The 27,274-nt window shown below is 35.8% G+C and overlaps 1 protein-coding gene across 1 annotated transcript in view; it reads right to left on the reverse strand.

Annotated features, from left to right (window-relative positions):
• Positions 1-27,274, reverse strand: part of GABA-B-R2 (gamma-aminobutyric acid type B receptor subunit 2) — a 302,526-nt gene that overhangs the window by 129,763 nt on the left and 145,489 nt on the right. Inside the window, exons 7-8 of the mRNA XM_089096425.1 lie at positions 22,699-22,809; positions 12,101-12,325 (exon numbers count right to left, since the gene is read on the reverse strand). Of these exons, the coding sequence (XP_088952551.1) occupies positions 12,101-12,325; positions 22,699-22,809 (336 nt within the window). The remainder of the gene's footprint in view (positions 1-12,100; positions 12,326-22,698; positions 22,810-27,274) is intronic.

The following is a 27,274-nucleotide window of genomic DNA, read 5'->3' on the forward strand; positions in this document are numbered from 1 at the left end:
CTACTATGATCTAAAATATCACTGAAATACATTTTCCAGCAGTACATGGTAACGAACTATAAGTAAGGAACAAATCAGGTTAATAGTAACCGAAACTCTAAAAATGAAGCTTTTGTAACAATTAATAAATTAAAATAATCAACATTTTATTCTAACCCCAAATTACCAAGGTACCATTTAATTTGTAAGATTAATCACGTATGTATTTTTTTTTTTTTTTTATAGAAATGCATGATAAGCATTCCTTTATATCACGAAAATTTGGTAAAAGTTTTTTTTTGTTAATAGTGTTATATAAAGGAATGATTATCACGAATTTATATAAAAAAAAAACCACACATTATTTAAGTTTTCATATGTTAGTTTTAATGAGCCCTACTCCCTGTCTATGTACCCCATCCTTCCTGTCTGAGTATCTTGTAAAAGAAAACTTAAACCAACCATTTTGTGAATTAAAAACAAAAAATGCCAATTAGAATTTTTATCCACGCACTTATCGAAGACGAAAGAAGTCGTAATAGATTCTAAATTGTTTTGGTTCTTCTTCTAAAGACTAAAAGCATCATTAGGCTACTATGATCTAAAATATCACTGAAATACATTTTCCAGCAGTACATGGTAACGAACTATAAGTAAGGAACAAATCAGGTTAATAGTAACCGAAACTCTAAAAAGGAAGCTTTTGTAACAATTAATGTATTAAAAGAATCAACATTTTATTCTAACCCCAAATTACCGATCGAAAGCTAAGCACTTTTTTCAAAAACATCCCTAAAAAGGTTCACTGATCTTTATAAAAATCACACCGGAAATGCAGACCGGCATTGAAGTATTTTCAAAAAAATCAATAAAAAAGCCACTGAAATGTACAAAAAGGAAGCTTTTGTAACAAATAATACATTAAAAGAATCAACATTTTATTCTAATCCCAAATTACCGATCGAAAGTTAAGCACTTTTTCAAAAACATCCCTAAAAAGGTTAACTGATCTTGATAAAAATCACACCTTAAATGCATACGGGCCTTTAATTATTTTAAAAAACATCACTAAAAAAAAAAGCCACTTATCTTTATCAAAAGTAATCTTTTGTAACAATCAATATAATAAAAGAATCAACTTTTTATTCTAACCCCAAATTACCGATCGAGAGCTAAGCACTTTTTTCAAAAACATCTCTAGAAAGGCTCACTGATCTTGATAAAAATCGCACCGTAAGTTTCAGCTTATAAGAAAAGTATGTAGAGGTTTCAGCTCCTAAAAACAATAGGCTTCTAAGTGCATAAGTACCCCTTAGTTCTAGTGTAAGGAAAGAATTTCTTCCTTAACTTAATGACAAGACAATTTCTTTTTATTATAATAATGAGAAAATTTTTACTCACCAGAAATTGCTTAGAATTATCCATTTTCTATGTAAATGTTTACAAAAAATGTCAGTAGTGTTAAGTTGAATAAACTATTCAAAACTGTTGAAGAATCTAATTTGAAACCCGAATATATACAAAAAATAATTGCATAGCAGCGAAACAAGACATGCCGGTTTTTGATTTATCACTAAAAAAAGACATTGAACTTTGAAATTGCGTAAGTCTCTTGACAAAGAAAGAGTCTAATGACCAGTAGAATAGAATACCTATCAGAAAAACCTGTTTGGTACGGAGGGGCAAGCAAATTCAATAGAAGGACTATACTACTATTTCAGCTAAACTGGTGTTCGTCGAAGGTTTTGACTGAGTATTCAAATTTTATAGAAATTTTTATTACAATCTAATAGTCTAATTTTTAAGCAGATAAACTTAAAAGCGGAGTGTTACCAATTAATTTTTAGTTATTAATATATTCATTTACCACAAAGAAATCAGGCGTTAATGTGCTTGTAATCCATATCATATCTTGGTTAGGCGTGGGTATAATTTGAAAAGAAATTGAAGTAATAAAATAAATCAACGTAAAGTAAGAGGCAACATTAAAATTTAAAATAAACAGGAATTATCTCACATACGATGGAGGACTCCACCGTCCTAAACCGTTGCTCTTTATGCTAAAATTTGACTTTTTGTCCCTATTCTTTATGGAAAAACTACTGAAACACAAAAGCAGTTGATTTGGAATAAAATATTTTTTTTTCAAGCACCAAAACATCTCTAGCGTAAAGAGCAAGGGGTTAAGGAGAGGGCAGCACCCGCCTCATATACGGAATAATTTCTTTTGGTTCCAAGTTTCAATACTGCTCCTTACTTTCAGAATAAAAAACTCGCTTTTTTATTTAACATTAGTCGGATATTTTCTTCCTTCTAAACACCTTCTTCTTAAATTGATTCCGAAATAATTTACTCTATCGTCAATTATATTGATAATATTCTATTGTCAATATATTTCAACGAACCAAACAGACTTCACCACAGTTCGTTTTAAAGATTTTGTTTAGGCATTAATTGTCTATAGGTTTGAATGAAATAAGGCCAAAATGATAAGTTTTGAGAAAGAAATATTACTTTGAAAGTAGTATAATTAAACTGAAAAAAGAAAAAAATGACTATCCTAAAATATGGCTAAAAAATATCCTAAAGAATTTCTATAGACTTTATTAGTGCTGTTATTTTCTTCTTTTTGATGTTGATATTTCAACCAATAGAAACCACAATGTTCGAAATTCATGTCATTTTCGGTAAAGCACTAATGACACTGACGCCTTTTAGAGGGTTTGAGAGGGAGAGGGGATATCTCCACTCATATTTATGATGGCTGTCAGTTGTATATCTTGATTATCTTGGTTTGTAAATAAGATTTGTTGTGTGTTAATGGTCTTGTGAAAAGCAATAAGACATTGCTCTAAATACAAACCGTTTTCAGTCAAGTGCAACTAGATTCCGGCCGGCCTTTAGAGGGCTTAGGAATGTGAAAGCCCTTCTTTCGGGAATCATTTATTCAATCACAGTCATTTCTGTTCGTTTCAAGTTTGAATTATTGTATGATTCACTTCCAGTCGTTACAGGCTTATTTTATTTTTTTGTTATTTTAATTAGCGACTGTAAAAAAAAAAAATTCAAATCTTTTGAATGTCAATTGGTAAGTAAAACATTTGAAACTGCTAAGTGGCTACATTTGTTGCATTCACTTTTTTTCAGTAAAGCACGAGTAAAAATTTAGTTTAGATGGAGGGGCCAACACCCCTCAAATACATGATAATTTCTGTTCAATTTAAGTTTTGACTTCGCTCTTTAGTTTCATTTGAATAAAAAGGTCTTTGATACTTAAGTAAAAATACATTTCGGAGCCAGGGGGCCATCAATTTAGAGACGATGTTCATAATACTGAAAAAAAATCAGAATAAAAGAAGAGTTATATTGAATGTACGATAAATTACAGGAAAAATTGTAAATTTTTGAAATTTTGAGGAGTCAATGGCCCACGGAGAATAAGGACCAAGAACAAATTTCCCTGGTTGTAAACAAATTGCAGTTCTGGCAAGATAAAAGTTTTCTTCCAATAAGCACGGAAAAAAATTCTATACAGTCATTTTTCCTACAATCCTATACAAAAGGCACTCTTTAATAGGCTTTTAATGTTATGGCAAATATCACTTAAACTCTCAATAGTACATATAATTTTGCTAACAGTCTAACGCTGTTTATTGCAATGCGAAAAACGTGAAGCTTTGGAGAAGCAGTTGATTTGTTTTTTAAATCTTTACTGATCAATTTTGCATTGCTTTTTCTTCTGTCACGAACAAATGAGACACAAATCAAATTTATTTTTCCTTCTGACAGTGTAAGATCGAATCGTATTTTCTTGTTCGAGGGCAAAAAATTCTTTTGATGTTGTTCTTCGTAACCAAAGCCAATAAGTCGTAAAAGCAGTGTCAAGAAGCAAAGCACAAATAAAAGAAATTACAGATACTTTAAGTTTTTGTCGTGAAGAAAGCTCTTGGGAGACTTCGTGATTGACATAAAGAGAAGAATGAAAATGATAAGGAAACAAAAACTGAAAAGCAGTGTGACACATATCATGAGGGTGAAAATTATTGGGCAATAAGAAAAAACGCTGATGAAGTAGGGTGAGTGTACTGAAGTAAACCTCTAGGTCAACATTCATTCGACCCTTTTCATCTCAGAAAAATAAAATAAATATTATGTAGCATTCAATTCCGTTGAGGATTTGGAAGACTGCTTACATGAAAAAATCTAGATATTTCAAGCAAAACAGAAGATTTATGATACAAAAAAATAGCCGAGCAATAAAAAATATTCCTGGATATAGAGCCTTGTGGGGGAATAATATGATGTTTACATTGTTTATATGTTTATTGTTCGTTCACATTGCTTATTTCTGAATGAATTGTCCACTTAAATTAGCAAACATGTGCATAAGAAACTATACGGTACAGGTTGGGAAGGTGTTGAGAATAGAACTAGTAACAAAGTTTGACAAAACAGTGCAAAATATCAGCCCTAGTGGTATTTGTCCCTACAGAACCAACTTGAGGATACAGAAATTAATTGAATGGATTTTGATTAATCTAATCTGTGCCTGATAGTAGCCTAGCTTTGGCCAATTCGGAAAGAAAAATAACAATGGTGATAAACTGGTGATGAGAACTCGAATAGGGTTTTTTAAGAAATGTTGGATAAGAAATTGGAAAGTTTGGAATTTAATAATAAAGAAAATGTCCCGACGTTAGAAAAATAGTTTGTGAAGTAGGAGGTGTAGGAAGGAAAGTTTTAAAAAGGGGAAAGATTAGCAAAAATGCTGTTAAGTTGGTTTGAATACAAAACCTCATATACAAGGTTCCTGAGTCATGGATCTTACGAGAATAATAGGGAAGTTAGTGAAGTGGAGAAAGCATTAAATTATGAATTAAAGAGATATTAAATAGAGGTTATCGTTACTAATGGCTGAGCATCTAGAAGAAATTGTATTGGTATGTTAAAAAATCGAGTGGAAATAGTCACTCCGGACTAGTCTCATTTAAAATGGGAACAGAACCTTAATTACGAACAAAGAGAGGGTTGAGATGGTTTAAGATCTCCGTTCCGCCATAAATTCCTTTCTTCGTCCCTATCCCCGAAAGGGAATTCCTCCTTGCGTGGCCTCATAATGGCATCAAGGTGGACCTTTCGCGAGTTTTTAAACCAGACATGTGTCTGCTAACAGTGCTGCAGGGTGACCTTCAGAATTGGCACCCCTCGAGGGAATTACAACCTAGTAATCATTGCAGCATAGACATTAGATTCTGATTAATGGAGAATTATTCTTGGTTTGGTCTGTTTTGGGGGCTTTATTGTCCTGAAGAACCACTTCCTGGATCAGTTGTCTATAATGGATTGCCTCCTCCAAGTAGCATAATAATTGTAGGCATGAATAGGTCGGAAGTAGTGTGCTTGAGATTGTCTGTGCAGAATTTCAACTCTTGTTGATAGAAGAGCATCACCAAGCGTGGAAAACCATTTTGTGACCAAGATGGGTCCAGAATTGGATAAATCCTCCATGTAACTGTAGGTCACAGAGACTTCTTGCTCTTCGGTTCTAAGCCGGCTTAAGCGCTTCACGTAGACTTGAGAAGATGTGTTAGTCCCCGTCCTGTAATGGTTCTGGGACCATTGCTTTTCCTGAAGCTATAACAATTTCAATTATTAAAAAAATATGAAATATTACAACATTAAAAAACATCTATCGCATCAACATCTTGACTGACGAATCCATAAGCTTCAAACTGGACTTATTACGAGTTTCGGAAACTCAAGCATGAAATTAGGTGATACAGAGTTTATTTCCTCAGCCAGGAAGGATTGGGTACATAGGCAGGGAGTAGGGCTCATGATGAATAAAGAAGCTACCAAGTCTTGTTTGGGTTGGGAGGGTATTAATAATAGAATGTTAGTGGCTCATTGTATGACTAAGAAGTTAAGGAATAGTTAATGGTATCACTCATATTAGTGACCGACTAATGAAGATAGTAGTGACTCAATTTTACTAACAGCTACAGGAGTAAATAGAGAGGGTCCCAGGTAGAAACATGGTATTTTTATTAGAATATTTTAATGTACAGGTTGGTAAAAAATAGGGATAGATGGTATCCTAGCCTAGGTAAATTTGTTGGTGCAGAAAAAGAAAACAGTAATGGTTACAGACTATTGCAATTTTGTAGATAAAACACTCTAGTTACAATTAATACAGTGTTTGGTTACAAAATGGCCCATAAGTTAACATGGTATTCAGAATATAGTAATACAGCTAACCTTATTGTGATGTTACTGTAAACCGAAGACTGGCAGGATCAATACAAAATGCTAAGGTATATAGTAAAAGGTTTTTAATAAAGCAAACGTACGGAAGGATTTTAAGAGAACTTTAGTTAAAACCCTTTATAAGAACGATAATAGATATGTATGCAGTAATTGTAGAGGCATTAGTTTAGTGTCTACCGAAAGTACATTGCTTAGAAAAAACACACTTATTAGACAACGAGAGGCTGTGGGTGAGGTTCTGGGAAAGAATAGTTAGATGCTAGGAAAGAGAAAAGGGGTGTGGCAAAATTTCTATCCATAGATTAAAAATTTGGAGGTGTCTAAATTCTCCACCTCTTTTAGTCCTAAGCCTTATAGCTTATGAACAGGCATTTGATTCCGCTGATAATAAGGCTTTAGTGAAGGTTCTATCCTTTTATGTTTTACCATATAAATGCGTTAAAGCAATTATTGCTATGTAAGAGAATAATGTTGGAGCGGTTTGGGTTCAAAACGAGTTGAAAAGGCTAAATCGCTATGAAGTCCAAAAGTAAGCAGGGTTATGTTTAATTTTCCCTTCCTTTGAACTATTAAATAAAAAAAAGTTATTTTTAACTGGAAGTAAGGAGCAACATTAAAACTCAAAACGAACAGAAATTATTCCCCATGTGAAGAGGTTGCCCCCTCCTCAGTACCTTGCTCTTCACGCTAAAGCTTTTAGCGCTATTAAAAAGCTTCTTATTCTAAAAAAACGGCCTCTTGTGTTTCAGAAGTCTAATTGTGCTTAATTAAAAAATTTGGACAAACAGTCAAACAGTCAAACCCCCTCGTTTTGGGTTTTAATGTTGCTCCTTACTTTGAGCTGAAAAAACTTGTTTTTTTTAATTTTATTTCTGATCGTTTTTCAAATAAATCGTTTTTCTATTATGCCATAGTTCCCATCACGGGAAACTCCCACGTGGAAAGCTCCTCCCACAACAAAAATCCCCCTTAAAATTTCTTCCGAAGCATTCCATCCTCGCTACCACCCCGTAAAGCTTCTTTCACACAATTCAGCCTGAAAAATTATCCTTAGCATACTTTCATTTGAAAAAATCCAAAGCACAAATCCTCCCCCCCCTGAAAAATGTATGTATACATCTTAATAACAAATACAATACGTAAACAATAGGCAAATTTTATAAATTAAAGACCTATCCTAGGGGCTGTGGGGGAACCTTGCTATCTTTAAAGGCATAGCTTTGGGGACTTTCAACTATGCTGAAGAAAATGACTATCTAAAATTTTGATCAAATTTCCCAGAATTTTTGGGAACAAAAGACGTAGGAGGGGGGCCTAGTTGGCCTCCAATCTTTTTGGTCACTTAAAAAGGGACTAGAACTTTTAATTTCCGTTCAAATAATCTCTCTCCAGATGTTCTAGGACCACCGGTTCAATACGATTTCCCTGGGGAGAACAAATAAATACGCATCCGGGATTTTTCTTCTGGCAAAAAATACAAAATTTCACATTTTCCAGATATGAGCTTGAAACTTTCAGACAAATTTACTCAGGCTCATAGACTTTTATTGGTAACACTAAGCTTAATGACTAAAAAAAACACTAAGCTTAACTGAATCTTATAACTTGGAATCAGCATAATACATGAGCGCCCATAAGCTGAATTCCAGGGGGGGGGGGCAAACTTCGTCTAATTGCTACTTTTAATGCTATATAATAGAAATCTCAGAACAAAAATATAAAAATAAGGCAGCATCATTCAGCCAGGGGGCAAGAGCCCCCCTGCCCCCCCATATGGGCGCCCATGGCATAATATGCTGATTCTTTTGATATATCTACTGATGCCAAAATCCGTTTTAGAGTTTCGTTTACTATTGAACCGTGTCGCTACTCACTTACAGTTTGGTTTTGATGGACATCGTCCTAAGGAGAACACTATAGGGAAAACCCACAATTGGATGGGAGGGTAAATATCTGTTAGAAGCAGATCATGAAAATGGTTTTAGTGTTTTAGGCTAAAGTTTTGTCGAAGGAAAAGAACCTCATATCAAGCAGCAAGTTTTTAAAAGATATGAGTCAATTCTACTGGGAGGCTATAATGGAAAAAGGTTAAGATGCTATGGTCACGTTTTACGGAAGAGAATAACAGGTTGCCAATTCTGCTGAAGCCAAACAAAAGGTAATAGGATCTCAAATGGGATGAGAGTAAAGAACGGAGCTCTGTAGAGAATGGAGCAAATGAGGAGTATGCGCACCTGCAGTGGCGCACAATTTTTCATTTCATTGGCAAATTTTAGTCATTAAGGATGCATAAACTAATTGTCAGCAGGAACAGAGTAGCTATTATAAGCTTTTGAGGCCACTTCGGAGACGGTCACTTTTTTTCCGCAGAACACCTTGTTCTGAAATGTGTAAAGCTATTCCTCTTCGCTGTTTTGCCCGCTGTCATAATCTCTAACTAGAGTCCAGTCAAAAACAAGGTGTCAGCTCGTCAGTCTATCTTTTTCAACACCCGTTATAGGTTCCAGTAGCAGTCGAGAATCTCTCTCAGGTATCTCTACGACGCGTTGCGACCAACAGCTCAACATATTTTTGACAGATATCCGGCTTCCATTTCTAATGGAAGGAAACTCAGCGCGCATTACTATAAGACTTACGAATGGATTAAAAACTCATAAAACTTATATTCTGTGTTTTTTTACTTACTGCCATCTATCGAGTGGTGTTCTAAGGAATGGAGAAAAAGGGCTTTCATGGAGACATAATTTTCTAAGTGGAAAGACACTTCTGGTCTATTAAAGCAACATCATGGAAGTAAAAGACATAGCAATTGTGTGTCAGCATGGGCGAAAGTTAAGATAATTAGAACTGATACTTTGAGATGTGTAGCGAATGGCGTAAGTCAGTCCAGATCTCAAGAGGTTCAAGGAAATAGAGAAAATATGAAGTATTTTTTCGTGCTATTTGCTTTCTTGGCCACCAGAGTCTTCATTTGAAGGGTCATGACGAATCAGAAACATCCGCAAATTTGTTGGTAATTTCGTTGAACTGATGGAGGAAATATATAAAGGTGACGAAAAGTGGAAGGCCAAGTTACAGTGCTGACTTGATCACTATTGCAGTCATCAGTGTCAAAACGACGCATTACACTCATAAAAAATGCCTTGCGGTAGAACATTATTTCAGAATTAAAATCGGCTAATTACTACGCTATTCTTGTTGACAAGACAAAAGATTTTTTCTAGAAAAGAACAATAAGTTATCCTACCCTGGTACATATCAAATGGAAAAGTAGTGGAGCGACCAATCAGCTGCTGTCACATGTAATACTAGACCCCGAAAGTTTATCGACATTTATTTGTGAAACTATAGAAAATAGTGTGTAGATTTGATGTTGTGTGTTGCCAATGGTATGACGACGCATTTGTTATGAGTGAGGAATCCAACGGAGTTAAAGCAAAGCTCAGGGAGAAGGTGCCTTATGCAGTTTTTTACACTATCCCACCCACAGATATCACTTGGTTTTGACTGATAGCCTGAAAAACATCAGCGAGCTTTCTAAATTTTTTCTCTGTAGTGCAAAGACTTTTTCGTATTTATATCATACAACAAAACTTGAAATGAACTATTTTTGGAATCCCAGTGTATTAGCGGCCAAAAATTTTTGTAGCTTGAGAGGACCGTCCAAACTTGCTGGTTCTACGCATACCGCTCTATTTCTAAGGTGAAGGCCATATTTGATTACGCCCATAGACCAAACTTCTTCTGCTGTCATTTCTTCAGTCAGTCTGGACGCAACAGCTAGCATAGAAGTTTTCCAAAAGTTTACCTACCTGGGATCCACGATTTCTTCAGATGGCTCCCTTCTCCCCGAGCTGCAAGCAAATCTATCCAAGGCGTCTCCTGCCATAAGCAGGTTGAACTATCACCTTTGGCGAAAACCGAATATTAGTCGTTCAACCAAAATTCGATTTTTCAACGCCCTCGTTGGTTCTGTGATGCTTTATGGAGCTTGGCAAGTATCAGCCGCAACCCTAATGGCTATCGATAGATTCCAATCGAAGAGTCTGAGAAGGATAGAAGGTCTACGGTGGGTCGACCTCGTGAGTAACGAGAAGCTGCTGCATCTCACCAAGCAGTCCTGTTTTTCTACCCAAACAGCCAAGCGTACCTTACGGTGATTTAGACATCTACTTCGGATCAAGAATGCAAGAATGATCTTTGACTTTGACCCTGTCAAAGCCGGTTGGAAGTGACCTCGCCCCCGACCAAAGAAGCGATGGTCCGACAGCGTATTTAAGCTCCTAGCGATAGCAAATATCAGACCAAGTAAAGCGTAAACCCTTGCAATGGAACGAAGCGGATGGAGAAGGCAGGCGTCACTCTCTATGTCGAGTAGCACACGACAGGAGACCTAGGTCAAGTAAGTCAAGTAGCAACTGTGAGTTCCGGCGGTGAGGTAGCGTGTCAAGCAAAACAACTACTGGAAAAAGTCAACTTGGCCTCTTTTCTCTCAACTTCACATATAATGGAAAAAGTATTAGTCATTGTAAATTGTTTGTCAGAACAACTTTAAACAGGGAGTTGGCTGATTTATAATGCCAAATCAAGCCAATATTTTCTCGAATTTTCAAAAGTTAAAAAGGTAATGTATCATAGCCAAATGGTCCCCGATGCTGATGACTATGCCCTAGAATCCCTTTTTTCTATTGCAAAGATGTATCTTTCGGTATGTGGCACTTTTAGAATGGATCTACTCCGAGCTGTCAAAATTTTATCCGACCTCCCAATCGCCTATTCTGTAGTACTAAAATTGATAAAGTTAGTTGCTACTTTATCTATGACTACTGCCAGTAATGAGCGATTCTTCTCGGTATTCGAGCGTGCGAAGGTTTATCTGTGGTCGACAGTGGGAAATGAAACATTCAGTAATCTCATAATCATGGCCGAAGTCCCCACTATTCCCTGTTTTAAGTATGTTTGCATAATCTTGTTTTGTTGTTCATATCTTCATTAAAAAGCGGAAAAAAATTTACGCCCACTCTACATTTTCGTGAATTGGTGACACTAAAGTACCATCAAATTGGTATCTTTTGTGGGTCTTCCTCTAGGCGTATTTTAAACTAGATATATACTCAACGAGCACACCTTTTATACATTGCATAAAGTCACTGAAATGTATCATGTATCTCTTTTGCTCTTTAAATACATTTGAATGTGACGTCATTCATTTGAAAAAGGTTTCTTTCAAAATTGAGGCTCTAAAGTGTTGTCAGCTTAAGGGTCCACGTCCTGTCCATGACCTACCAAAATATTGCCAGGTCGCACCAGTGGGGCATGCGCCACACGTCGGGAATCACGGCCGTAGAGTCTGACTTTCATTCTTGATTTTTTAAACTAGTTATTTTAGCGTTTACACGTTATTTTGGGGTTTAGTGAGCAAAGGAAATGCATGTTAAAATCATGTCACAGTGGATAAAAAGCAGCTTAAGTAGGCCTATGTTTGCGTCTTCAGCAATCTATTATCAAGCATGGATATTTTATTTAAAATTAATCATTTCAACACAAGTAAAACTACACTTAGGGGAGAGTTGAAGGGTATATTTCGGCCTAAGTTCTTCATAAAACTATCTGAAACTGAGTAGGAATATGACATTCAAGTTTCCACTAGCACTTATTTCAAAATAAAAATCATACGTCTTGATAGAGATAGAAAAAAGTATAAGACTGTTGTCGATTTAAAAGAAAATCATAAGGACCCTTTTGAAAAAAGACAATCAGTTATTATCTTCATTATATTTAAGGTCATATAAAATAATAAAATTATTTGACTGAATGACAACTATACAACAAAAAAATGGGGCAGAAGACTCACCTTTGGTACAAAAACTAAGCAGAGCGTTCCGGTGGTACAAAAGATAATGAATACAGAAATAATTATAAATGAGACATCTTGTTGATCAGACAGAACATAGGATATACCAGCTCCTAAAAGGCACATAATTACCACATTATATACGCTCATGCCAATATATTTGGAATCGTTCAAAGCAGGAATATTGACGTTTCTCGTTTCCCAAGCAAGAAAACATCCATAAACCTAAAAAAAATTGGTGATGCAAGTGTAGATACGTGAATCAGTAAGTGCTTCTGTCACTGTTTGGGAGGGGTATTCTCAAACTTTTGAGGAGTAATAGTTAGATATTGAAAAAATTGGGATTGTTTCCACCTTTTCTAAAATCATCTCAATAATTTCTTTTTTTTCTTCTCACTCTTCTTATTATTTTCATTTACTTAACATGCAGTTTTAAATTTTAACTTGAATTTTGTGATAGTTATAAAAGACGGAAAAAAAAACCAACAAATTACTTTTTTTTACAGAAAAATTAGCACTAATAATATATTTTTTGAAGCTAGTACAATCGTTCATATAAATAAGCAAAAAGAAAAATATATGAATGCCGTTTTATTTTATACCGACCCAAGGGCGCAACTGAAAACTGACCCTTTTCGTAGTCTTTTCTGAGATTTTTCACAGAGCTCTACTTTAATAGCTTATGAGCATGTTTTCCGTCATGGAAACCTATTGTGTAATGGGAAGCTTGAAATTTCAGTCTGAAAAAATCCAGTAAAAAACTAACAACCACAAGTGATAGGAGAGCATGTTGTAAAATTACCAGTTAGAAAACGAAGATTAACCAAAGACGGGGAAACGTTAGTTTAAAAAAAGAAATAGCTTTTACTTCACGTTTGCTTGGAGCTTGAATATTCCTGAAAATTCACAAAAAATATTTGGACGTTTAAATACTTTATTATAAAATGAATAAACAATTAAGCCTTCGTTGCATTCCACCCTTTTCGTAGTCTTTTCCCCCTATACTATTAAAGCAAGAGAATACGGAAAGAACAACAGAAAAGAAGCATGTTTAACCAATGACAGATGAGTGTAAATGACCATAGCTTTTCTAGTGGGCGTGTATTCAGACGCAGATTCACTGTAATAATGGTACCTTGGGTTAATAAGAATTTTCTGCATGGCTGAGGAATGTTTTATCCATTTTCTGGACACCTTTCCTCTGCCTGAAGGATCAGAAAGAATTGCAATCATCCGTCTGATAGGATCCGTCAAAAGCTCTCAATCGTCTAGATATATGCCCCGAATTCTGTTTGCAACGATGAGGATTTTGGCCAATCCTACTTCTTATTACAAAGTCTCATTGATAAGAAAATCAAAAAGGATATGCTAATGGGTGACTTTAATACAATGTATTCGTCACCCGTTATGGTTGACTTCAATGCAAAGGTGGGTTGTAGCTATGTACGGTGAAAAGATGCCATGATCCCACATGGGAACGGTCGGCTTAATGGCAGGGGAGAGTTGCTAATCAACTACTGCGAAGGGAATGAACTGTTTATAACCAACACCACTTTCGAGCACAAACACCGTCGAAAAATGATATGGAGATCAACTGATGGGTTTAAGACATGGTTTTACTACCTGAAAGAGGCTTTGACTCGTACTACTCGCTGCTTATGACTAAATTCAAGTTGAGGCTGAAACACCCCACCAAGACGGCAAATATTCCTAGATTCCCAACAGAACTTCTAAGTGACCCTAACAAGAGAAATGCTAATACTACTAGTCTGTCTACAAAATTAAGAGATATCCTTAGTATATACAACCCCCTAACAACCCCAGAAGATGTTGACCGGTTGGCCAAACGTGTGACTTCTGGAATACAAGAGGCCGCAAATGACACCCTTAGTAGAAAGACTAATAGCAAGAAAAAGCCTGAATAACTGAAGACATTATGCGACTATGCAACCAGAAGCGTCTTTACAGCAACAAATCAGATCATAGCAGCCGTGACACTGGCAAAAATATGAAAAAGAAAATTAAGCGGGAAGTCAGATGTGCACTCCGAAATAATGTCAATGAGAAGTATAAGGGTATTGAAATGCAGTAGAATGTTACCACTGTATAAGCCTGACAAGCTAAAAATAAGAATCTTAACTAAGATCATCCTCCATCGAGTCCAAGCAACCACTGTTCATGCTACTCAAGAGTATCAAGCTGGTTTTCAACCAGGATGATCTACTATTGTTCAAAACTTTTGACGGTGCATTCGCTAACGGGAGGATATATCGAGTTTAATAGAAAACTCCAATTAATAAAAAACTCCAAAAACTACCAATTATTTATTGGCTTTCCACCGGCCTTCAACCTTATTCAGAGGAAAGACTTTTGGCACATTATAAAACACTACGTGTCCCAGATGAAACTGTCAGGATAATTGAGGATATTTACAACAAGTACAAAAGTCAAATATTGACTACTGATGTGATTTCTGATGAATTATTGACAACTTCTGGAGTCCTCCCGGGATGTATCCTCTCCGCATATTTGTTCAACCCTTTTCTGCATGCCATCTTCTCCCTAAGTGTGGGGAAAATAGAAGGAAGTATTCTAGACAAACTGGCGTATATTCGAGATATACTTAAACTGGCTATAACCAACGAAGACCTCCAGAGACAAGCAGACAGTATATAACAAGCAATAAAACAGTTTAAGATGCATATTAATACAAATAAACTAAACTCATGAATATGTCATGCCGAGACACCTAAAACTCTTTATCTAGAGTAATCGAAGGTGAGCAATCAGAAATATTGGACTGATTCATTTACCTCGGCAGTCTGTCATCGGCGGATAATTTCTACACCAACAATGTCAGACGCCGCAGGTCAGCTCTGGTTTTTGAAGGTTCTCAAACCTATTGAAATCCCGGCACCTTTACAACCTCAAAACAATTCACCTCTTCAACAGCCTGATCATACCCAGTACTTGGTATGGGTGTGAAACCTGGAGAGTAAAAGCAGAAAATGAACGAATCCTTCTCGCATTCAAATTAAGATGCCTTCCTCGGAACGCTAAGACTAGATGCACAGACCATGTAACAAGTGAAGAAGTCACCTTAGACCTTACGTCCTGCTATATCACCAGAGGCATCAAGGGCATCCACAAAGAGCTGCCAGTCATCCCACATGTGTGGCACTGCCGAGACATCTTCCCATCGAGGTCGGGTCGTCGTGTGAATGCTGGACAGGTCCTGTTGATAGTTGTGACGCAAGGTGTTCTTTGGTCGACTACTCCTGTGGATTCCCTGGGGTGGCCATTCCAAAATATATCTTGGAATCCTATAGTCGTTCATACGGATCACATGCCCAAGGTATCGCCTCTTTTGTTGCCAAATGACGTCTGTAACTATGGATTGACCTGAGATAGACCGGACTATCTGGTTTGTAAGGTGATCTCTCCGGTTGAAATTCAGAATCCTTTGAAGACAGTTGTTGTTGAAGGCAGAATCCGTCTTTCTTGTTGCTGATTTAAATTCAAGCACTCGCTGCTGTAGAGAAGTGCAAAAAGGACATCGCTATTAAAAGCCTCATTTTTAATTTCGTGGAATACTTTTTCGACCGCTAAACTGGTTTAGTCGGTTAAAAGCTTCATTGACCTGCCTTATCTTCAGCTTCACTTCATGCTCGCTTCACCCTGAATTTTCCACTGTGCTGCCGAGGTAGCTGAACTCTATGACCTGCTAAACAGTTGAATTTACATACTTTATGTCCAGGGGAATCAGTTGTCACCATGCTCTTTGTCTTCACTAACGGATCACAGGTATCACCACCTTCGTTCTCAATTGACGTCTGTAACTTTGGGCTTGCATGAGATAGAGTGGATTATCTGGTTTGTGACGTGATTTCTCGTGATATTTAGAATCCTCCGAAGGCAGTTGTTTTCAAAAGCAAGAATCCGTCTCTCTTGTTGCTGATTTAAATTCCAGCACTCGCTGCTGTAGAGAAGTGCAGAAAGGACACTGCTATTAAATAGCCTCATTTTAATTTCGTAGAGTACTTTTTTGATAGAAGAAATAGAATAGATTAGAATTTTATTTTAAAAATTACTGTCACAGCATGATTGCCGAATTTGAATTTTACGTCAAAAAAAAAAAACTATGTATCTCAAAAGTACTATACATATACATATATATATATATATATATATATATATATATATATATATATATATATATATATATATATATATATATATATATATATATATATATATATATATCATCTTCAGAACGTGACGTTCACGTCAAACATAATTCATTGTAAAAAATGTTTTAAAAAAACTACGCTTAGTTAAAAAGTCAAAATGAGAAATAACTAGAAAACAATAAAATTAATGAAAATACATAAAAAAAATGATGTGTCAAAATTTAGAAATTTTTTGTTATACATATTTACGAAACTAGGTATAAAACTTTTTGCTAACCGCTGATGGGCACAGCACCGGCTGAAGTTTCTCAACAGGCACTGCAACCCTGCGCGGGAGTCGTGTTGTTGTGGCTTGAGGGGGGAAAAGGGTTTTGTGTATTGGGTGGCTCAGAGATTTTCTTCCAAATTCCATGCAGAGTTTCTCTCTTCTTTTTTTGCATTTTAAACTTTATCAGCAGCTCTTCATACGACATTTCTGCCTGCTTTGAAACTATCATTAGAGCTCTTTTCTGAGCTCTTTCGATGCTGGCGCTTTGCTCAGTAGTCAGTCCAAAATTTCATACAGAAGCTGCATATTCCAGAATTGGGTGAATAAAAGATGTAAATGTTCGGAGGAGGTGATCTGGAGGGGCGCCATGTTTCGACATTCCCCTTTTTTACTAGACTAGATGTGTTTGCTTCCCATTTTAAATCACAGGTAATAATAACTCCCAAGAGTTTAACTTTCCTTACTTTAAGAGAATCAGAGATAGTGGGTAGAAAATTTGGTTCAGAAGAATTTAAAAATGAAATAGATCAAATTGAAGATTTACTGTCATTTACTTTCATATTTGAACTGGAAGCTTTAGTCTTCACGTTATTAATTAAAATTTGAGCTTTGCTACATTCACTTGCTTCACAAAATTCTCCAAGGGTAAGGTCGTCAACATATTTCCAGCGGTCTTCACAATCATTAGCGATATCATTGATCAGAACTAGAAAACGAATAGGACCCAGAATGGTACCTTGAGGTACACCAAATAAAAACTGGCTTAGGTTCCAAGAAATAATTATTATATATTAAAGTTTGGTACCTATTTATTGAAAAACTCTGAATCATTTTCGCAACAGCAAAAATCACTCCAAAATCAAATAGAATCTTAGAAATTAAAATTTTATGATCAATCGAATTGTAAAAATTTTTAAAATCAATTGTTATTAAGTTTAGCTATTTACCAGGTTCATCAACATGCTTAAGAATAAAATGTAAAAGACTGACTAGATAATGGGATGTTGATGTATTCTTTCTGTTACTGTACTGATGAGATGATGCGCTGAAGTCACTGGCTAAACAAATTAAGTTATGACTGGGAATATCTTTTGTCACTGTTTGAAGGGTTTTGTAGAAGCTATCCTTCGCCGCGTCGTTTGTAGGTGCGTAGCACGCCACTACAGTTTCGCCTCTTCTTCCACCATGGCAGATTTTCTATCCAAAAGGTTGTGTTTATCCCCATTGTGATTCTTTTGACTTGTTTATCGAGGTCTCTGTATATTTGGTTCTTCAGGAATATTTAGCTGTTTTAGTACTTTTTAGGAGCTGCTGCTTTATGTTAAGACACTCACCAATCAAGTTCCGGTTTATCTCTGATAGCCATTGGCCCTTGGGTCTCTTTGCGTACCCAAGCGTAGCGGCAGCGGTCTGATTGTAAACCTTCTTGAAGCTGTTCTACACTGACTCTAGATTGAGATCAGTGACGACATCAAAGAGGAGGACTTCAAATTTGTTAGATATTGTAACGACGAACTCATTTCGTGATGACACAGTGGAAAGCTTCGAGGAGTCGAAGGTTGGATTTAATTTCGACTTGGTCTCCTGTGTGGCCTTTAGCTTTAATATTATTCTCGCTATGATTATGGCATAAGCAGACGCCACGTTAGCCCCTCTTATAGTTATCACATCTTGCAGACAGGACTTTTATTATCTGTTGATCAAAAGGTGACCGATTTGGTTACGCATTCTCCCGTCAGGGGAGTTCACTGGCAAAACAAAATTAAGTTATGACTGGGAATATCTTTTGTCACCATTTGAAGGGTTTTGTAAAAGCTATCCTTCGCCACGTCATTTGTAGGTGCGTAGCACGCCACTATGGTTTCTCCGCTTCTTCCGCCATGGCAGGTTTTCTATCCAAATGGTTGCGTTTATCCCCCTTGGGATTCTTTTCACTTGTTTATCCAGGTCTCTGTAAATTTGGTTCTTTAGAAATGTGTAGCTGTTTTCAGCACTTTTTAGGAGCTGCTGCCTTATGTTACGACGCTCAACAATCAAGTTCCGGATTCTTTCTGATAGCTATTGGTCTTTAGGTCTCTTTGCATACCCAAGCGCAGAGGCAGTGGTCTGAATGTAAACCTCCTTGAAGGTGTTCCACACTGACTCCAGATTGACATCAGTGACAACATCAAAGGATAGGGCTTCAAATTTGTTAGATATTGTAACGACGAACTCATTTCGTCATGGCACAGTGGAAAGCTTTGAGCAGTCAAAGGTTGGATTTAATTTCGACTTGGTCTCCTGTGTGGCCTTTAGCTTTAATGTTACTCTCGCTATGATTAGGGAATGATCAGACGCCACGTTAGCCCCTCTCAAAGTTCTCACATCTTGCAGACTGGACTTCTAATTTCTTTTGATCCAAAGGTGACCAATTTGGTTACGAATTCTCCCTTCAGGGGAGTTCCAAGAATATTTATGGCTTGTTTTATGCACAAGCACGGTGTCGCCAATTGCTCTCTTTTGGAGATCGTTTTGGCCACACCCGCTACTTTCTTCTTCTTGAGGCCACTGTGCAGGATAGTATGCCCCATATACAGGTTCAGAGAGTGCATGTATATGCATTCTCTGTATATGTACTCATGCATGTAAATGCATGTATATACAGGTTAGAGAGTGAGCAATGGGTCTCAGAGAGTGCTAGTATATCCAAGCCATAATTATACGTTTCTTTCATCACCTGCTCTTTTTTGATAGCTGGGCCATGGTTCTGACATTCCAGAAACCAAGTTTGATAGGGCAGTTTGCTTTCGAAAATCGTGTCTGGGTATAGTATGCCCCATATACAGGTTCAGAGAGTGCATGTATATGCATTTTCTGTATATGTACTCATGCATGTAAATGCATGTATATACAGGTTAGAGAGTGAGCAATGGGTCACACAAACGAAAAATGTGGCTTTCTTTGTAGGTTTCTATAGCGTAAATGTTTTTCCAGGCGCAGGTTGTTGGACCACCACCAAACCTTCCTCCGTTATCCAAGCTTTATCCAGACTAAAGTCACCAGACACAACCACATTCAAAGTTAGAAAACAGCAACTACAATGGTTGGAGCACGTCAAGAGAATTAATCTTGTCCTGCTATTCCAGATTTTGATTGAAAGGACAGTTGAAGGACATAATAGCGGGAAAGACCTTGTAAGAGATGGATTGAAGAATTTTCACCGGCAGCATATTATCCAAATGTCCAGAACTTCGCCAGATAGAGCAGCATATCAATTATTGGTGAATGAAATCTTGAAAGGAGAGTCCCCCGAAACGTCCTATGGGGATGGATGGGACTAGCAATTAGTAAGCATCAAGTTAAAGCTTTTGGGAAATTTTGAGAAGGGGAATGGACAAGTAGATGTTAAATTACGACTTGGAAGAAAGGATAATACTAAATTAAATGACAATATATGCATTCAGAAGATCAAAATACTATATCTGCAGTATCTCAGGAACGAAAATCAGCCATTTAAGACTCTAATACCCTTCCTAACAGCTGTGTTTGATGTCAGAAAAACCAATGCCACCGTGCATACACTCCATGCTATAGTCTTGGCAAATTTTTGAAACTACCATTTTGTTTAAAATGGCCATAAGGTTCAATAAATGTGCTTTAGGGAGTCCTGAATCGGGAATGATATTACCCTAACAGCCTCTGGGGCAAGAGCACTAAGTTTTAAAAGTTGCTAATTGTTTAAGATAGAAATTTTCTCGTAGATGGCTTTGGGGATCAGGTTGAAACTTTAAAGTAGTTTTGGGAAGTGGGTGGTCAAGTGGACCTAAGTTTTCAAATTCGATTAAAAATCAAAAGAGAGTGTGTTTATTCCGATCATCGAAATAGTATTTCTGCAATATCTCAACAAAAACCCAGTATGTGAAGATACCTAGTATGCGGTAGCTAGCAGCCTAGTAAGAGACGATCCCGTCCCATACCAAAAAATACAATAACCTATAGCTCCTAAAAATAATATCAGAACCAAACACAAGGTATACAATTAGAACTGCCTTTTCCGAAACTTCTATATAGGAAACATAGAGTCTCGTGGTTTGAACAAAAATTGAAAATATGGCTTGACTACGATATTCTGCATCGACGGCATCTTTTTTTTTCATTTTCCACTGTTTTAATAGAGGTTAATGTAATTTCTTTGTAATGAATGATCCTGAGATGTTTTTATTAAAACAAACATACACTTACAGAAAAACATAACCCTTCGCATAATAAAATGTTAGATCAACATTCTTCGATATTCAAGGTTGTAATACGAAGGTGGGCAGAACGGCTTCACCTCTAGAAAGCCTGAGATTGTTCACATTTTCAATTTATTTGAATAACATTTCTCCTCTCCATCCCCCCAAAATTCTATGGTGAAACCATTATTAAATTTGTTTCATAGAATTACTGTTATTCAAAAAAGTTTGACTGAAAATTCAATTTTATCCAAGTTTAAATAGCAAGCCAAAATCTCAATTTTTGAACAGAAAAAGTGAAAAATTTCAATATAATCCTATTATTAACCAATAATAAAGCTAATTTCTGTTGCAAATTTATTGTGTAAAGTGTTTAGCCAAATAGTATAGTAATTTCTGTTCATCTTAACTTTGACTTGATTATTCATTTTAATTTCTAATCGTTTTGGGAATTATTTATTCATCTATATCAATAATGAAATTATTTATTTCATTATTTATTCAAATAAACTCTCAATTAATACGATTCATTTAAAAAGATCAAAAATTGCTCGCCAAACCTTTATCTTAAACACCTTCTAAGCGTTCTAAGTTCAGAGCGTCATTTGCACCTAGCCGTACTTCTGTTGGTGTTTTTTTCTGTTCGTTTCAATTATGACTTGATTATTCATTGCAAATTTTTTCATTTATTCTTAGTTTTTTTCTGTTTATAGGGGAAAAGGCTTGTAGCCAAACAAAAACATTAAGTTTTAAAAAGACATATCTAAAATGGACCTTAATATTTCTTTCTAGGATTTGGGTCTCTCAGGGTCCAAAATTACTGGAGACTATTTTTGTATTATCAAGCATAGCAAAATACACATAGTTCTAAGAACCAAACTTGATTTGAATGTGATTCAAAGGATTATTTGTCAAAAGATTATTTATTAGTGTGCATAAGGAGACACACTTCTGACACTTCGAGAAGGACAGTGTCGTACATTAACGTTTCTCTTTTCAGACTTTTTTAAAATATCAACTCCAGTGACACTTTCTGATTTTTGATGTCTCTGCTCTTCACAATTAAAATTATTTATTTCATTATTTATTCAAATAAACTCTCAATTAATACCATTCATTTAAAAAGATCAAAAATTGCTCGCCAAACCTTTATCTTTTGATGACTACGTATTCCCAACCTCAAACGCTTTATATTAGCTCGATCATTCTTGCTTAAATCAAAGTGACTCTCCACTAGCGATAAGAAAAAGAAGTTAAATCATCCACTTATTTTGATTATAACCTATTTTGCAATTCAAAATACTAAGGCCGTTTACACCATTTACGGCAAAATGGAAATACTTCTTTAAGCCATAGCTTACGGCAGATATTTCCAAGACTTTGTTTCCTTGGAGATCAGCCATATAAGCTTTTAAAATAAAACACGTGGAAGCTTAAACGTAATTTTAAATGAACAGTAAAATTTACGACAACAATTGCGATTTTCTTTATGCTGATCTTACATGACACGAAACAAGAAACGAATTTCCGTCATAATTAAACTTTTTCAGGTAGGAACAATCTTAGACTTCTTAGAATGTAATAAGTTTACACAGTTTTCAAAATTTTGTGAAATAATAATAAACAGGCTTTCCCTCGAAAGATTGATAGTTCACAAAGGTAGAAAGTATAATTTTTGATTGTTCTGGGATTTTAATGTCCGCAAAATCCTTAAAATTTAATAAAATGCTAAAAATAATATGAAAAGATTGGTAGAGATCTTTAAGATTGAGGGATTTCTTTGAAACGACTTTAAAGTAGGTTGACAAGGTTCGTGTAACAGCTGCTGGCAGCTTGTTACTCTACCACGTAGAAAAAGGAAAAAAATAGTTGGGGTAGCATTCTAATTTCTCTGCTAACCTACCAATACTGTCCCATAATGCTTACCATTAAAAGTCCTTTGTAACCATAAATACATCCAACGAATATGGTCATATGATGACTTTTACAATACTCATTTTCAGGTGTTATTTCAATATCTTCATTACTTGTATCGGGCTGAAAGAATGGAAAGAAAAATAGCTCATCAAGAAAAAAAAACTTAAAACTTATTTGTCAAAAACAATAAAATAGAGTTTTTCCCAATAAATTAGTGGCTATTTAATTTTCCCCACCCCCATACCTCCCAAAAATCGAATGATTTAACTTTCGATAATGCCTTTCCCTCTGAAGCAAAGAGTAAAGAGCAAAATATAACTGCTGACTTATGTTTAAAACCAAAGCAAGATATAAAGCTGAAAGAAAAATATTGCAGAAAAAATAAACTAAGTAGGAAGTACAACGAGCTCTTTCACACTAGTTCTCTAGTTAAGCTGCTTTATTGTACATCGTCACTGTTCGTTGTTGAAGTAGCTATTGATTTTTCTTGGGAGAGGGGGTGGGGAGCAGCCGGCTACATAATCAGCCGTCACATTTTTCGATGTCATAAGATCCGATGAAATTCAAGATTTGCAGGAGGATGGTGGCACTGAGCTCCCTGTGGCACAGAGCCAACCATTACACTATCCCCTAGATATGCTGGTGAGCAGAAACTGACGATGCACAGAAAATAATACGAACTATAAACATAAGCCCTTTTCCGTTTATAAGTTATAGTTCAACATAGTCACAATTTTCGTTTACTTTTCTTTTGTCGGAACGTTAATCTTTTCTAATTGGCTATTCAAATAACCAGAGCCATGCAACACAAGAAGCGATACTAATTCCCCTAAACACCATTTGACTTGTCTTGCGTTGCTTCATTATGAAAGTTTTCGCTTATGAGATAGAAGATAGAACAAAAACAATCATTGTTAAGGATATTCCTTGTCTAAGTCTCGAGTACATTCTTCCATTACCCGAGGTTATTTCATTAGTCACATTCTATACTATGAGGAGTCTGACATATACTTTTATAGGACATTTTATCTCCTCCTATAAGCTACGCAGCATATAGTCGGCAAAATATAATACATCGTGGGTAATATTCAACCTTTGCTAAAAAAAAAAGCTCTTTTGAACACCAAAAAAATTATTAGCTTTAAGTTTAAGACAGTTCACCGTGGAAACAGAACTCATTAATTCTGGGAACTGATCTAGGCTCGTTGATATAAAGGAAATACGAGATCGAAACACATCCATGTTTTACTCAGATTTTTCCTTATTTGTAAAAATTACGTTTTTGGGCCCAAAACGAAAGGGTGTATCTAATATCTTTCGTTTTATTTGCAAAATAGGAAAAATAACATTTCAAAGCCATTCTTGGGACCAGCTTTTCAAACAGTTCGTGGTAACGAACTGTAAGTAAGGAGCGACCCGGCTCAATGGTAACCGGAACTCCAAAAAACGGAATTTTGATACCAATAGATACATAAAAAAATAAGATTTTAATTCTGATTTCAAAAATATAAGTTTCATCAAGTTTAATCTTACCCATCAAAAGTTACGCACCTGAGAAAATTTGGCTGATTTTCGAAAAAAGGGGAAAAGACCCCCTAAAAGTTATAGAGCCTTAATGAAAATCACACCATCATATTCAGCGTATCAGAGAACCCTACTGTAGAGGTTTCAAGCTCCTATCTACAAAAATGTGGAATTTTCCATTTTTTGCCAGAAGAAAGATCAGATTTTTTTTTCTTTTCCCCAGGGGTAATCGTATTGATCCAGTGGTCCTAGAAAATCGTAGGAGGGCTCATTGGAACGGAAATTAAAAGTTCTAGTGCCCTTTTTAAGTGACCAAAAAAAAATTGAGGCCAACTAGGCCCCCTCCTTCACTCATTTTTTTCTCAAAGTCACCCAATTAAAATTTTGAGATAGCCTTTTTGTTCAGCATAGTCGAAAATCTAATAAATATGTCTTTTAGGATGACTTAATCCCCCACAGTACCCAGGGGAAGGGCTGCAAGTTATGAACTTTGCCCATTGCTTACATATTGTATTGGTTATTGGGAAGTATAAAGACATTTTCAGGAAGGATTTTTTTCTGGTGGGGGGGGGGGTTGGAGGAGGGGGTTATTTGGGAGAATCTTTCCGTGGGGGATGTTTCTTTGGGGTAAGGGACATTTCTATGAAGGGGGCACCGGATTTCCAAGCATTATTTAAAAAACGATCACAAATTAAATAAAAAAAACAAGTTTTTTCAACTGAAGGTAAGAAGCAACATTAGAACTTAAAACGAACAGAAATTATTACGTATATGAGGGGGTTCTCCCTCAAGTCAATACCTTGCTCTTTACGCTACAATTTTTTTTTAGTGCTTTCAAAAGAGCTATCTAGTCTAATTAAACAGCTTTTGTGATTCAGGGGTTTGTGAATTAAATTTTTTTTTAACTTTTAACGTAAAGAGCGTGGTATTGACTAAGGGGAGAACCCCCTAATATACGTAATAACATAGGCTATACGTAATAAAAAATAAAAATAAAAAAAAGAAACAAGCGATACGGCTCAATAGTAATCGAAACTTTTAAAAACGGAATTTTGATGTCAATAAATGTATCAAAAGAATGGGCTTATAATGCTGATGCTAAATATATAAATTTTATTAAGTTTAGTATTACTCATCAAAGGCTACGAGCCTGAGAAACTTTACCTGATTTTTTAAAGAGGGGGGAAATATCCCCTACAAGTGAAAGAATTTTAATGAAAATTACACCGTCAGATTCAGAGTATCAAAAACCCCTATTACATAGGTTTCAAGCTCATATTTGCAAAATCTGCAACTTTGTATTTTTTGCCAGAAGAAAATTATACGAATATAGAAGTTCGTTACGTAAGTTAATCTGTAAATTACGTCAGAACCAAATTTAGAGACAGCCATTTAGCAAAAGAAAAGTAAAATTTATATGCAAATTTTGTTTACTTATTCAATGACAGTGAGCCAAAATAAAAGCTGCATTAACTAAAAAACGATCAGAAATTAAATAAAAAAACACGTTTTTTAAACTGAAAGTAAGGAGCGACATTAAAACTTAAAACGAACAGAAATTATTCCGTATATGAAAGAGACTGTCCCCTCCTCAACGCCTCGCTCTTTACGCTAAAGTTTGACTCTGTCTCACAACTTAATTTTTTAAAACAATAAAAAACTTTAGCGTAAAGAACGAGCCGTTGAGGAGGGGACAGCCTCTTTCATATACGGAATAATTTCTGTTCGTTTTAAGTTTTAATGTCGCTTCTTACTTTCAGTTTAAGAAACTTGTTTTTTTTATTTAATTGTCTAAGGATTCAAAGGAGAAAAAAATCATTACCCTACAACGTATAGGTAAATTAAAGCTAAAACAGAATGACATTTTTCTGTTTAATCTGAGTTTAGCTCAGGACAGGCCGTGTCTCTTTTGGGAATAAACAAAGTTATAGGCTATAGGAATTAATACATAAATGTTGGTACTGAAGGGCCTACATAAAAATATATATTGAGGAGGGGTGGGGTAGGAAAATTGAAAAGAAAAATTTAATCGGTTACTTTAACGATATTATCCTCCCAATATTACTAAATGTAGTACTTCGTCTACTTTGTTTTTCCATGACAGCACGGACGGAGGGGGCAGGGGGGAAGGACGAGTACTTGGTTTGCAGCCTTTTTTTTGTGGGTTACCTTGTTATGATGGAATACTTTTGAGAAATTGTCAATTATAGAAACTATGAAAATTGTGGATAAACTCGCAGTCAACACCATCTATGAGACTCACAAAACTCTTGCAATGAAATTTTTTTGAATTATGCTTTTCACAAATAAACAGATATTATTTCCTTTCCCGTATAATAAACGGAATTAAAAAAAAAAAATGATTTATCAGTAAGTTCCATTGCGTAGTTGAGCAAAGCCCAAATTTTTTATCATAAAAAAGGTAATTTTGGCTAAACCTATTTTGAAAGTTCGATGTTTTCATTTGGATATGGCAGCAAAATTGGGTTCTATACGTATAAATAAGATAACGGTAAGTTCAACGACGCAGGAAAAACGATCCTCTGACCTATGAAAACAGTTGCTTAGTCTAAAAAAACCTTTTCTATTGACCTTTGTAAATAGAAAAAAGTCTTCTGTTTCAGTTCTTCAGAATGACAAAAAAAGAATATACTGAGTGTTTCAGTGACCTTAAGGCTAGGGAAGCTGAGCGTGCCTCTGCTGAGGCTCTTAAAAATCCAAACTTGATGTGGAAAAGTATAGAAATATTTAGGGCGGTCGTAGTAAAGCGAGTGTTGGCATTCCTGAAGAGCAATGGTTTTGCCATTTTTCTTCTGCGCTTGGCTCCCGTGATTCGATTTAGACACTGGGAGTGATGCCTTTTTAAAAAGTAGGCTTAGCCCTCTATTACATAAAAAAATTGAGCCTATTGCATTCCATGACATATTGAGGCGTCGTAGAGCTCCCGGTTTTGACGGTATCAAACACCACCTTTAAAACGAAAGAACACTACTTATTGAGCACCTGACACTTTTATATGAAATGTGTACTGATAGAGGTCAAGTACTTAATTCCTTTGCTC

The sequence above is a fragment of the Artemia sp. Qi Xiang Cuo genome, chromosome 11 (assembly GCF_049724085.1).
Source record: "Artemia sp. Qi Xiang Cuo chromosome 11, ASM4972408v1, whole genome shotgun sequence".
NCBI lineage: Eukaryota > Metazoa > Arthropoda > Branchiopoda > Anostraca > Artemiidae > Artemia > Artemia sp. Qi Xiang Cuo.